At 41.4% G+C, this 11,838-nt stretch overlaps 1 protein-coding gene across 1 annotated transcript; it reads left to right on the top strand.

Moving 5' to 3' along the window:
• The first annotated feature begins 1,547 nt into the window (after positions 1-1,547).
• LOC120654288 lies at positions 1,548-7,098 on the top strand. The gene is made up of 4 exons (XM_039931795.1): positions 1,548-1,911; positions 2,284-2,504; positions 6,676-6,891; positions 6,970-7,098. Exons 1-4 carry the CDS (start codon positions 1,548-1,550, stop codon positions 7,096-7,098), a joined length of 930 nt encoding a protein of 309 aa, XP_039787729.1.
• Positions 7,099-11,838: the final 4,740 nt, after the last annotated feature.

Below are 11,838 nucleotides of genomic sequence, written 5' to 3'. Positions count from 1 at the left end.
ATCCGGCCATCAATTCAACAACTCTAACTATAATAATCATCGGATCCGTTATCTTTTCTAATAAATTACCCACCTCTGTCATTACAAAAATCGACTAAAGTAACTTTAAACATATCTCTAAATTATACACCTCTGCCATTATAAAAAAACTAAAGTAACCCTCTAATCACTATTGGATTTCGAGACTTCGAAGCCTCCTAGGCACACAACGAAGTATTCACCTAGGGTGGCCGACAACGAACCGCCGACGACAGCCACGGGCACGGCAAATGCCAGGAAAGATGAAACTTTTTTATTATTTTGCCGTGTGTCCAGGGTTGGCTCACGGCAAAGTGGAAGGTTTGTCGTGTGCCTAACCCCAGCACACGGCAAACTTGGATGACATCGAGCCGCCGTTAGTTCCCGGGAGTTGATGGCGCACATGGCGCCTGTTCGTCGTGTGCTGGCCTTTGGCACACACCAAATAGACATTTTCTTCGTGTGCTTTGGTCGCGGCACACGGTAATAAAGTCGCCTTTCGCAGTGTGCCTCCTGTTCGCCGTGTGTTTGGTGGCTGGCGCACAGTAAAGACGACTATCATTTTCCGGTAGTGAATCTGGACGAACAGGATAGATGGTGATGATGAGCAGCGGCGACAGCCTCAAGATTTCGTGGCCTGAGGTGGTGGGCATGGGGCGCTCCTACTGGCGGCGCGGAAATCCACGGCGACCCGGCAGACGTGCGTATGGAGGTCCACAAGGTCGTGATGTAAGAACCGCCCAATAACCCTCCATCCGGTCATCCTAAACTAGACGGACTTAGGATAATTGTTAGGGGGCTTTCTTGGTCTTTACACCTCAAGACAACTTCAGTCTCTTTTCTCGTAGGCCATCCATGACGAAATATTATAGGGGAGCTTTGGGGGCTCTATAGGTCCGGTGGTGGTAGGAAGGTTAGAGCCGCTCCCGCCCCACCTCTGGATTCGCCCCCGCTAACCTTAGCTCATGATGACAAGAAAATTCATCGTATTCTCACTTATAATTTAGATCACCTGAAGAGTAAAAATCACGATGGGTTTCTAAACTTGTCTTTCTGTGTCAGCGCAGTCCCTAAACTCCCTAAAATGCATATTTGAGTTCTCAAATTTGCTAATTAGTTCACGTAAGGTCCAAATCAAAGTTACCCTTACTATATTAGGTCTAAATCAAAGTTACCCTTTGCCATGTTAGGTCCAAATCAAAGTTACTCTTGCCATGGCCGGCACGGCGGCGTGGTGTTTCCGCGCGGGGGCGTGCTGTAGCTCTAAGTCCTTCCAAAAAAAGTATGAAGGCCCAAATTTTAATTTTGAATTAAAATTATATCACACACAAAGAATCAAATCAAATTAATAATCCAAACAGTATCCAATGTCAGTTTTTTTAGGGGCAGTGTAATCCAAAGTCAAATAGGCCTACAAAGGCACAAATCACGAACCCCTCCTATATCAGACAGGCGGATCGTCCCTTCTTTCCACACTTTTCTGGGTTCGGCACTTCGGCGGCGGCGGCGTGTTTTCGACTTCCATCGCCATGGCGGATGGTGATGATAGCGCAACCGTGTCCTGCGGGCGCCGCGACTTCACCCGAGTCTGCAGCCTGCGCACCTCCATGGTAGCGGATTCTGTAGTCCTCCGAGGCGCCGACAGGCTCTCCTCCGCGGTGAAGGATTTCAAGCAAGTCTCAGGCTTGGAACCTTTCGTCGACGAGGCTGAGCGATTGGCCAGGGAGGCGGAGCTGATGGAGTTTCATCGGGAGAATGCGCGGTACAGGGAACATCGCGAGCGGAAGAGGGCTGCGGAAGAGAGCATCCGCGACTTCGATCCCAAGCAAGGTGGCGAATACTACAACAGATTACGCTTCATCGATCTGACAAGGTTCGATCTCGACGAGGAGTGTAAGTCCATTCCTGTCTATTCAATTTTGATTCAGACCAGTTACCCTGCACTGCCCTTTCGCCATATCTACTGCATTCTTCTTGTTTGCCATCCATGAAAAATAACAATCTTATGTTTATTCAACTTATTATTGCCTCACGATCAAACTAGTATGCTTTATGCAGTGTCCAATTTGTGCCTTCGTACAAATATTGTTTGTTGTGTCTATTCCAGGGATTGGATTAGTTTGTACCATATGGAGATCATCGCTATATATCCTAGTTTACGTCTCTTAAATTGACAAGTCCATGTGCACTTTGCCATTTAATTTAGCATGAACCTAATTCGCTGGGAACCTAGTGTGATTCTTTTACTTATTTTTCACACCACAGCGCCACTTGGTCCGATGAGATTTACTGATGCTGTCTACAAAAATGCGAATGACTATGAGCTGTGCGAGGGAATAAACATTTTCTCTGTGAAAATTGGCATCTTGGATGTTGACTTCCCAATCTATGTTTATGGCACTGTCATTGCCAGAGACAGTTTGGACCAAAAGTGTGTTCATCTCTTCCGCCGTGATAGAGATCATTGCCAACTCATCAACTCTGAGGTATGTACGTTGGGCACCTGCGCACCATTCATTTAAAAAAAAAAACTAGGACCACCTTGAAGAAAAGAAGCAGCAGCTAACATGCTTTCCTTGCTCTCTCAATTCCACTTCCACCAACCTATTAGCTAGGCTTGTGAGGCACCGGGAACATCCATCCACTTCTCGCTGTAGACGTGTGTAAGTTATTAGTAGGTTAATTTATTTCTTCCAGTTTCTACACTCGTGTCGATTGTGACTTACTCAGATGCGACTGCAGCATGGTGTGCATGCCTTCATACATTCTCTGCAGCACAGTTGCGTTTGTGTCCTTACCAAGCCGGTCGTATATCGACTGCAATGCGTTTCCACGTTAAAGGTTGTAAATGGCGGTCTAACACAAATGATCAGCCAGTACAAATGTGTTTTGAGTGTGACTGTGTATTAGGTTTGATCGAAAGATATGATAGAAAATTGCAAAAAAGCGACATCTCTTGTGTAAATCAACGTTTGCATTGTAAGACATTTTATTGCATGCGTTGCAAATAATGCCCCCAAGTTGTATTGCAGGAACTACCCCACTGGAAAAAAAATGTTTAAATGGATATCGCATGTTTCCGCTGATGTAGGGGCACGGCGGCAATCCAACATATAGTCAAGAAGTGCTTGGATTATGTTTATTCAACATGTTACGTTGATTTTCTTTTCCAAATTGTGAAACTCCATAAGCGGTTCGAAGCCAAGATATTAATAACCTCTGTTTTTTTTACATAACACTCCCTTAAGAAAAACACTAGCAAGGTGGCCCGCGCAAATAGCGCGGGTATCTAGCTTTTCTACTAACCTTTTATATTTTTTTTAAGTTGAAAAAAAAATTGTTTTGTTGTTTGAGACCAAATAAATTCTTAGACCATCGAAGTTATATCAAGGTAAATCAAGGCTAGGATAACTCATAGAATAATCAAGGTCATTAAATCATCATAAAATTCAGTGATATTTATTCCTTTATTTTTTCAATTAAAGTGATAGTTTCCCTAAATTCTCTTATTATTTAAAACTTATTCGTATTTATTTGTTGTAGTCAACGAAGGTCTCATCGGAACATCTATTTTTATCAACTATTTATAGTCTTTCTAATTCCAAGATCTAATCAACCTAAACATTTTTCCATAGATCAATTGATTAGTTCACATAGATCGAAGTATTTATAAGCATTTTCAAAAAGAATATATTAGGATTATAATTTTTTCTCATTACTAAACCATCATTCATTTAATGTAATGTCTTACGCAATGCCTATCTAAATAGCATAATACAGACTCGCAACCCTCATGCGCAAAGCTTCTCCCATCCATATTCTCTTCCTACCCTTTCTACTATAGCTCACCCAGATCCCATCGCTTCAAGCCCCTTCCTCTTCTCTTCCGACGTCTCGCCGGTGGAGAAGAGGGAGGTGGGCTGGTCCCTTTCTCCTAGTGTATATGTTGATCTGTTGTATTCGGACAGGCGTTCTGTTGCCGTGTGCCACCGCTCCCCTACAGTTGTGGCCATTTCCGGTGCCAATGGTGTCCTCATCGTCTTCTCCATTGTGATGGCTGCAGGACGGAACCAAATAAAAGTTCCTTCCCTCCTCCTTCTTCTTCCTTTTACTCTGCCCGGCCGCATCTCCTCACCGTTCTCTATTTTCTCAGTCCCGCATGGTTCTGCTCTGCCAGTTCCTCCTCTTTCCTCTTCTCTCCTTTCTCTTGCTTCCAGGTTTCTACTTGAATATGCTTGTTTTAATTTTTATTTTGGTCAGTCGTCACTGTAGATCTGCTTGCTCGTGTTGTGGATTTGCTTATGTTCTTCGCGGGAATGAATTTACGCAGTCTTTGCTTGCTAATTTTTGTTATGATTCCGGTTTGCTTCATCTCTTTCCCTGCAGCTTTTTTTTATTAAAGCAACTTTGAGCCTTTTTCTCTCCAGGTTCTCATAGATCTCAACCGTTGTGTTGGAAGCCTTCCCCTAGATTTAAGGACTCTGCTTTTCTTCTCGTTGATGCCGTTTTCATCTGCATCCTTGGGTCGGAGGTGTTGGTCTTCATCAATGGGATCTTCTTCCTCTTCAAGCCTCCTGGCAAGCTTCACGACACTGGCCCAAGCATCATTATGAGCCCCTTTGGATGTCAGTTCCTCTGGTAGCCTTCATGGCGAGCTTCACGATAGTGATGACAGTGTTTTGCAGCTTATTTGTGGATTCATCCAGGTTTGCGCTTCTGTGATGTGTGGAGGTGTTCATGTGTGTCTGGCCATTTGACCGGGTATGTAATTGGCTCCTCTTTGAGGTGCCTTAATATAAGACCGCGAATTCTATAATATATGTTATAGGTTTATTTTCTTAAAAAAGTAGCATAATACAGTCAATGCTCATCTTCATCAATTTTTTTCACTGTCAGATGAGGTTGCGACTGGACACATCTGGTGTCTACATGTTATGCTTCCCCAATCATCTAATTATACTTTGCAACAATGAAGTGTTGACTAATGTTTAATTTTTTATTAAATGCATATCAATAGTTCATTGCAAATTTATCTATTTACTAATCATACTTGGCATAGACTCCTTGGTCATATCCTATTTTTCTTAATCATTTTAGTTTTGAAATTATCTATTTATTAATTGTATTTGATATTCACCCATGAGTTTCTTTATTTTTCTAATTCCAAATTTATCTATTTATTAGTCATACTCGGTATGGACTCTTTGGTCACATATCCTATTTTTTTTAATTTTAATTTCAAAAGTAGCTATTTATTAATTATATTTGGTATGGACTCTTAAATTAGTCTATACCGTTAGCTAATCATATTCAATATCTACTATTTTATCACGGGCTAATTTTTCTTTTCTTTTATTTCGAATTTAGGTATTCTAATCATATTCATCATGTACTCTTTGATCAAGTCCTAATTGTTATTTTTTAAAATCCAAATTTAGCTAGTTACCAAAGACTCTTAATTATTAATCAGATTTGATATGGACTCTATAAGTTAGTTTAGATCTTTAGATCTTCTTAAAATCCAAGAGCATACATTTTTCTCCTTTTTAGATTAATTCGAGAAATTTTAGACCCTCTCGGCGGACATGGTGACTTCTAACACTGAATCCGTTGTCGCCTTTTGCCTAGTCATTAGTCTTGACTTTGCGTTGACCATAGATACAGTAGGATTTTTGTCATATTTAATCTACAAATCTGCTAGCTACTTCCAATAATGTCATGTTATTTCCCTTGTGCTTGCAAACGGGAAAGCGTTGAAGGTGGCTAGTGATATAAGGATAAAAAAAAGGAAGATACATGATGTTAAGTTTTTTTATGAACTTTGCTAGTTTGTTAGGTTGGTTGGGTGAATTTGTCCACTCGGTTCGAGTTTTTGACTCAGCATGGATGCTTGTATTTTCTTTAGATTTATGCTAGGCATTAGCAATAATATCTTAAGTGTGCCCAGCAAGTCTCCTAAGATAACTTTTCTTAATCTCAAGATCAATCGGCTTAGTCTCTCTGAGGGTGCACATAGAGTAGTGTCAAGTGCATATTTATAGAATTAATTAAGCGTGAGTATATGTGTGCATATGTGCTTTTACTTTGTTTTATAAAATTATTTTTTATAGCTGGAGGATAAAATCAAATAAATTATAGCTTGTAAAAGAGAACCATAGGTAGCCAAATTCCATATCCATCTATTTACACAAATGCTATTGACATGTATTACATATGGTTTACACTAAAAAAAAGGTAGATTACACGTTGCTAGTAGAAGAATGAAGTTACGTAAATTAGAACCCACCTGAAGTCCGTATCTTTGTAATTTCTAAATTGCTAATTTAGCATCTCATACCATAATAAGCTTCTCATACTAAACGATATGAGATACAAATTTACTTCTTTTAAAATTTCTAATTGTCTAGTCGTATTTGATATGGACTCTTTAAATAAGTCTAGATCAATCGTATTCGGTATGGACTCTATGAAATAGTTTAGACCGTTAGATCTTCATAAAATCCAACGGTTTAAATCCTTGTCTTTTTTAGATTAATGTGAGAATTTCTTTGTCCTCTCAGCGAACGTGGTGGCTTCTTCTAACACTCAAATATGTATATAATAGATCTGCGCTGTGATAGAGAAATAACCTTTGTGTAAACCTTTTTTTTTCCACAGGATGAATCTTTGATCTTGACAGGACCAAAACGAGGGCTCGCGTTGATAATTGAGAATTATGTTGAGATTGATCTGAAGATTAAGGATCATCAAGGGCAGGACAAAGAACTCAGTAAAGGTATCTTATCGATCAGGGGCATAGAACGTCGAGAGTTGGAGCGATGTGAGCTTGAAAATGGCTCTCTTTCTACCAGGCTTAGTACTGTAGATGTGATGGTATTGGAATTATCAAGCTTATGCAACCTGCCATTTCTGTCTATGTGAAGGATATATATGCTGATAATTGTTGCCCAGACTAGTGATGGTACTTTTGAAGGAACCATTAGATTTACTCCCAAGATCAGCAGCGGAGAAGAAGAAATTATAACTGTTGGTGTCACAGAGATGCGTGTGAAGGTTGCTTGGTCGATAATGGACTTTTGAGTGAGCTCTTGGATTGGCACGTTATTAACGTTTCTCAGCAGGATCTGTACACTCAGTACAACTATATCAGAGAAGTGATGTTCTTAAGGTTTCTCAGCAGGTTGCTAGGTCTTGTGATTTTTTTTTTGCAACACGCGGACTTGTTGACCATTGTAACATGGGACTGGTGAGATTGGGAAGTAAGACTAAAGAATATCCTGGAGCAAGATTGCTGCTAGCCGCATGATGCTAGCTAGCAAGTTTGCAAAGGTGTCTTGGGTTAGTGACAGGGATGGTAATTTCACAACCGTCTCTTCACAGGGAATTAGTGCATATTATTGAAAAATATGGCCTTTTTAATGTTTGTACATAGATTTTTCCCTTTTTTTGAGCTGCATGCACAGCTCACTAATTCATCTTGTGCAACTGGATGAACTGTGGTAACCCGTGTTACTTCCAAGAGCCCCCTGTAAGCCAGCTGGTCCAAAAATGCTCATGTCTAGGATTCCCTTAACTCAACATTAGATTTCTTGCTTATTAAGAGCTGCGGGCACGGTCATTGCTGGAATCGCTCGCCAGCCAGATGTCAATTAAGTTTTACAGTTTGTTGTTAGGTTATTTTTAGTGCATCGATGCAAATTAAATAGAGTAACGTGTATGATCAGTCCTTAAACTTGTTCGCCTTTGTCAATTATGTCCTTATACTCTTAAATTGCAGATCTTCCTCTCTAAACTTAGCCTCCCGTGTTATTTAGATCCATAAACTCTCAAAATGCAAATTAAACCCCAAAACTTAGCTTCGGGTGCCATTTAGATCTGTATACATACTCTTACAATACAGTTACATCCCACTAATAAAGTATAATAGGATCAAACATTGTGCTTTCAGCATGTCATTAATTTCAGCCTTCTTTTCTGACTGGTTTTATTGCCTCTTTATTTGGTAATTCACGCTGTTCATAAGGCCCCGATTCTATTTTTCTAAATTAGCATGTGCAGCTACAAGTTATTTAAATTTGAATACTCCTCCAAGAATAGAATACAGTTGCCATACGCATCTAACAAGCTAAGATATTGTCTCCAATATAAAAAAAATCATCAAGTTAAGCTTCCTGGATTCATACACTTCAATATTATTTTATAATTTATATGCATTTTGCTAAAATTTATTTATTTTGCTATAATTAAATTATATCTGCAAAAGATTTTTTTTATCAATTTATTTGGGATGTCAATGCACTTTGATATTGCAGGACCCAGGTGACACTCAAAACTAAATTTAAAGAGCTAGATTTGTATTTGAGAGTAAATGGACATAAATGACAACCAAGGTTAAGTTTGGGGAGCCAAATCTGCAATTTTGGAGTATATGGATCTAAATGACATAAATTTATGCCATGCACTTTACTCAATTAAATAACTGGCACAATTTGAACCAAAAATGAGAAAAACACATAACTGGAGAATGGGCCTTTTGTTCCGGTCCCGGGACAAAAGGTCCTTGAGAACTCGAGATGTCTTCCTTCGCATGTAGCTTTCTTACCAACCCATCTACACAACATATGTGATTTTGAATGGAATGCCTTATTTTTAAACTAACCCGTGAAGGACCCTTTAGTCCCGGTTGGAGCCACCAACCGAAACTAAAGGCCCTTTTGGTCCGAGTTGTAGCCACCAACCGAGACTAAAGGGTTATCTTTTAGTCCCAGTTGGTATTACCACCCAAGACCAAATGTCCAGGACCTTCGGTCCTAGTTTAGCTACCAACCGGGACTAAAAGTTAAAAGGTAACTTTTAGTTTCGGTTAGTGGCTCCAGCCGAGATTAAAACTCCTTGTCGTACCATAGCCGTTGGACCCAGAACTAAAGTCTTTATTGGTCCCGTGTCTAATGATAATCGAGACTAATGTTCAAGACCAAAGGCCATTTCTGTAGTAGGCGTAAGGCAAAAGTTGGGGGATACAGTAGTACACTTGCCGGTGACCATACATGCATCATGCATGTCCCAGCTGATGAGAGCGAGGACATACAAATAACTACAGCATTTAACAGAAGTATCCAGTAGGTATTTTTATTCCATTATAAGCCACACACACACTACATGAGCTGGTGATGGTGCATGGCATCACACGGTAGAGAGACGACAGACGACGACACAGCTGTGAATGCTAGCTTGAGCTTGAGACCGGCCGGCAGCTGCTGGGCTGCTTGCATTGCTAGCCGATGACGGGTGTCTTGGTGACGATGGAGTTGTTGTCGATGAAGACGCGGACGCGCTTTGGGTTGTAGTCCGGGATGATGGGCGCGCCCGGCGGCAGCACCTCCACGGCCACGTCGGGCCTGTCGTGAGCGATGGCCGTCGCCGCCAGCGTCGCCTGCACGCCGACCAGCTCCGGCCACGACGACTTCCCCGGGATCGGAACGCTCATCTTGCCGCCCTAGCTAGCTAGCTTATTACTAGCTACCAGCTGATCTGAAGAGAGATCAACTAGCCTGTCACTCACTCAAACTAGCCCTGTTGTGTGTGAGATACTTGCAGCATCCACATCGACTTATAAAGGCCAGGCCTCCTCGCCGGCGGCTACTAGTAGCTGCATGACGACGGCAGGGACGCCAGGTTTTGCTGCCTCGAAACTGACGCGGGAGTGATTAGCTAGGCGCCTAGGCCTTTGGACGCCACACGTAGAGCCTGCTGCCTCGTTTGGTCAGGTGATCTTTTTGTCTGCTGATGATACTCTCCATGGCATGGCACCCGTTCATTCCAATGAGCATGGCATATATATTGGCATAGATACCTTCATCCTACACGATGATACACTGGGATTCGAGAGAGCTGCCGATTGCATGTGAGAGGAAAAATAAATTAGTTAAGATTGTAACGATCTGGAGAGATTGACTATTACATGTATTTATCTGAGCTCCACTACTATAGAAAGTGCATATAGTCCTAGTTGGGAAGAGACTTTTGTCCCAATTTTCCAACCGGGACAGTCAATCCGGGACAAATTTGTCATGTCTTTTGTCCCGATGGCTATTGAACCGGAACCAATGTAATTTTTAATAAAAAAAATCAGTCTCCGCCCGCCACTGTCCCCGCTGCCGCATGCTGGATCTGGCCCCGTCCCCGCCGCCGCTCGCTGGACCTGGCCGCGCTGCCCACCAGGGTCTGGCCAGGCCATCCACGAAGCTAGCATCCCTTCCCATTCCCCTCACATCCCCACCAGGAGTGTGGGCAAATCATTTGAAGAATGAATCGCCAAATATTGAATCGACCGATACAAAATCATACAAAATGAATAGATACCCCAAATCATTCTAAGAATCCATTAAAAGATATATACAACCCATCTCTATTTCAGAAAATCAGAAAAGTAAGGAAATAAAATCAACGCAGCAGCGGCCAGCGGCGGCCCGCTCCGGGGCGCTCCACGCTCTGCGCGGCGGCTGGCAGCGGCCGGCTCGCTCCGCGGCGGCGGCGGCCGCCTCCCTGCACGCTCCACGGCTGCCAATGCCCGGCGCGCTCCGTGGCGGTGGCGGCGGCGGCGGCGGGCCTGCGCGCTCAGTGGCTGCAAGCGGCTGGCGACCTCCACGTCGGCGGTGGCTCGCGCACTCCACGGCGGGCGGTGGCTCGCTGGCTCGCCAGTCCACCCAGTCCCCGCCGGTAGGGATGTAAATGGTACGGATATTTTCCGACCGACCGAGAGGTGTCGGATAGTTATTCGGATATTATTTTCACATATCCAGATGTTTCTTCGGATATCGGATTCAGATACAATATGGGCAATATCCGTCGGATATCGGATATCCGGTCGGATAATCCAGATAGGTGATTCGGATATCAAATTCGGATAGTTTATAATATATATTAGTAAAAAACTAATTTAATATATAAAAAATTATAACTAATTCATTTCAAATCAGAAAAATATAAAATTGGTACCAAAATTTTTCTAAAAATATAATCTACCTAGTTGCACTACTCTGGTTTTACAATGTAAAATATATACATTAATATAAATTGAATTTGTCTCTAAAAATTTATAAGTCATTCATTTGAAATCAGAAAAACATAAAATTAGCACCAATTTTTTTCTAAAATATAATCTACCTATTGCCACTCTATAGAAGTTGAATCTTATTTATTCTTAGTCTATTTTAAGAACTAAAGTCAAACTTTAGCAATGATTCGACGTTCCATTTTAATAAAAACTCAAATATCGTATAATAAGTCAAACTCTAGTAATAAATTGATATCTCCTACATATATTATGCATGTAATAAATTAGAATGTTAATGTCGTGTAGTTGAGTGCCTAAAATGGTATGTCATCTTTTGTTATAATCAAGCATGATTTTAATTCAAATCTGGCCTCCAAAATAGATGAATCGATCTGAGTGCAAGTTAGAATGTCATGTAATTGAATCTCTCTCATCTATGTAATAGTTGGAAAAGTTGTTTATTAATTTGCTTCGTTAAGTATAATTTAATTAGAATTTGAAATATGATGTTCGAGCGTTACAACATGTGCGATATGAAAAAAGTGTTGTCTTTACTCGATATCCGAATAAACATTCGTGCCCGACATGATCCGCATCTGGTTCCCTCCGTATTCGATACACATCTATTCGTATTCGTAACCAAAGCAATTCGAATCCGTATTTGTATCCGAGACTATCCGTGTTCGAATCCGAATCCGATAGAAAATGTGAAAACAAATACAATATCGACAATATCCGTCCGTATCCGATCCGTTTACATTCCT

The sequence above is a fragment of the Panicum virgatum genome, chromosome 1N, assembly GCF_016808335.1.
Source record: "Panicum virgatum strain AP13 chromosome 1N, P.virgatum_v5, whole genome shotgun sequence".
Classification (NCBI taxonomy): domain Eukaryota; kingdom Viridiplantae; phylum Streptophyta; class Magnoliopsida; order Poales; family Poaceae; genus Panicum; species Panicum virgatum.
The sequence above is the reverse complement of the archived record's forward strand: the minus strand, read 5'-3'. Positions and strand labels throughout refer to the sequence as shown.

Coding starts and splice junctions, on each gene's coding strand:
- LOC120654288 (XM_039931795.1), top strand. CDS start 1,548: ATGGCGGATGGTGATGATAGCGCAACCGTGTCCTGCGGGCGCCGCGAC. Junction 2,505..6,675: donor GCCAACTCATCAACTCTGAG/GTATGTACGTTG, acceptor TTTTTTCCACAG/GATGAATCTTTGATCTTGAC. Junction 6,892..6,969: donor TTAGTACTGTAGATGTGATG/GTATTGGAATTA, acceptor ATTGTTGCCCAG/ACTAGTGATGGTACTTTTGA.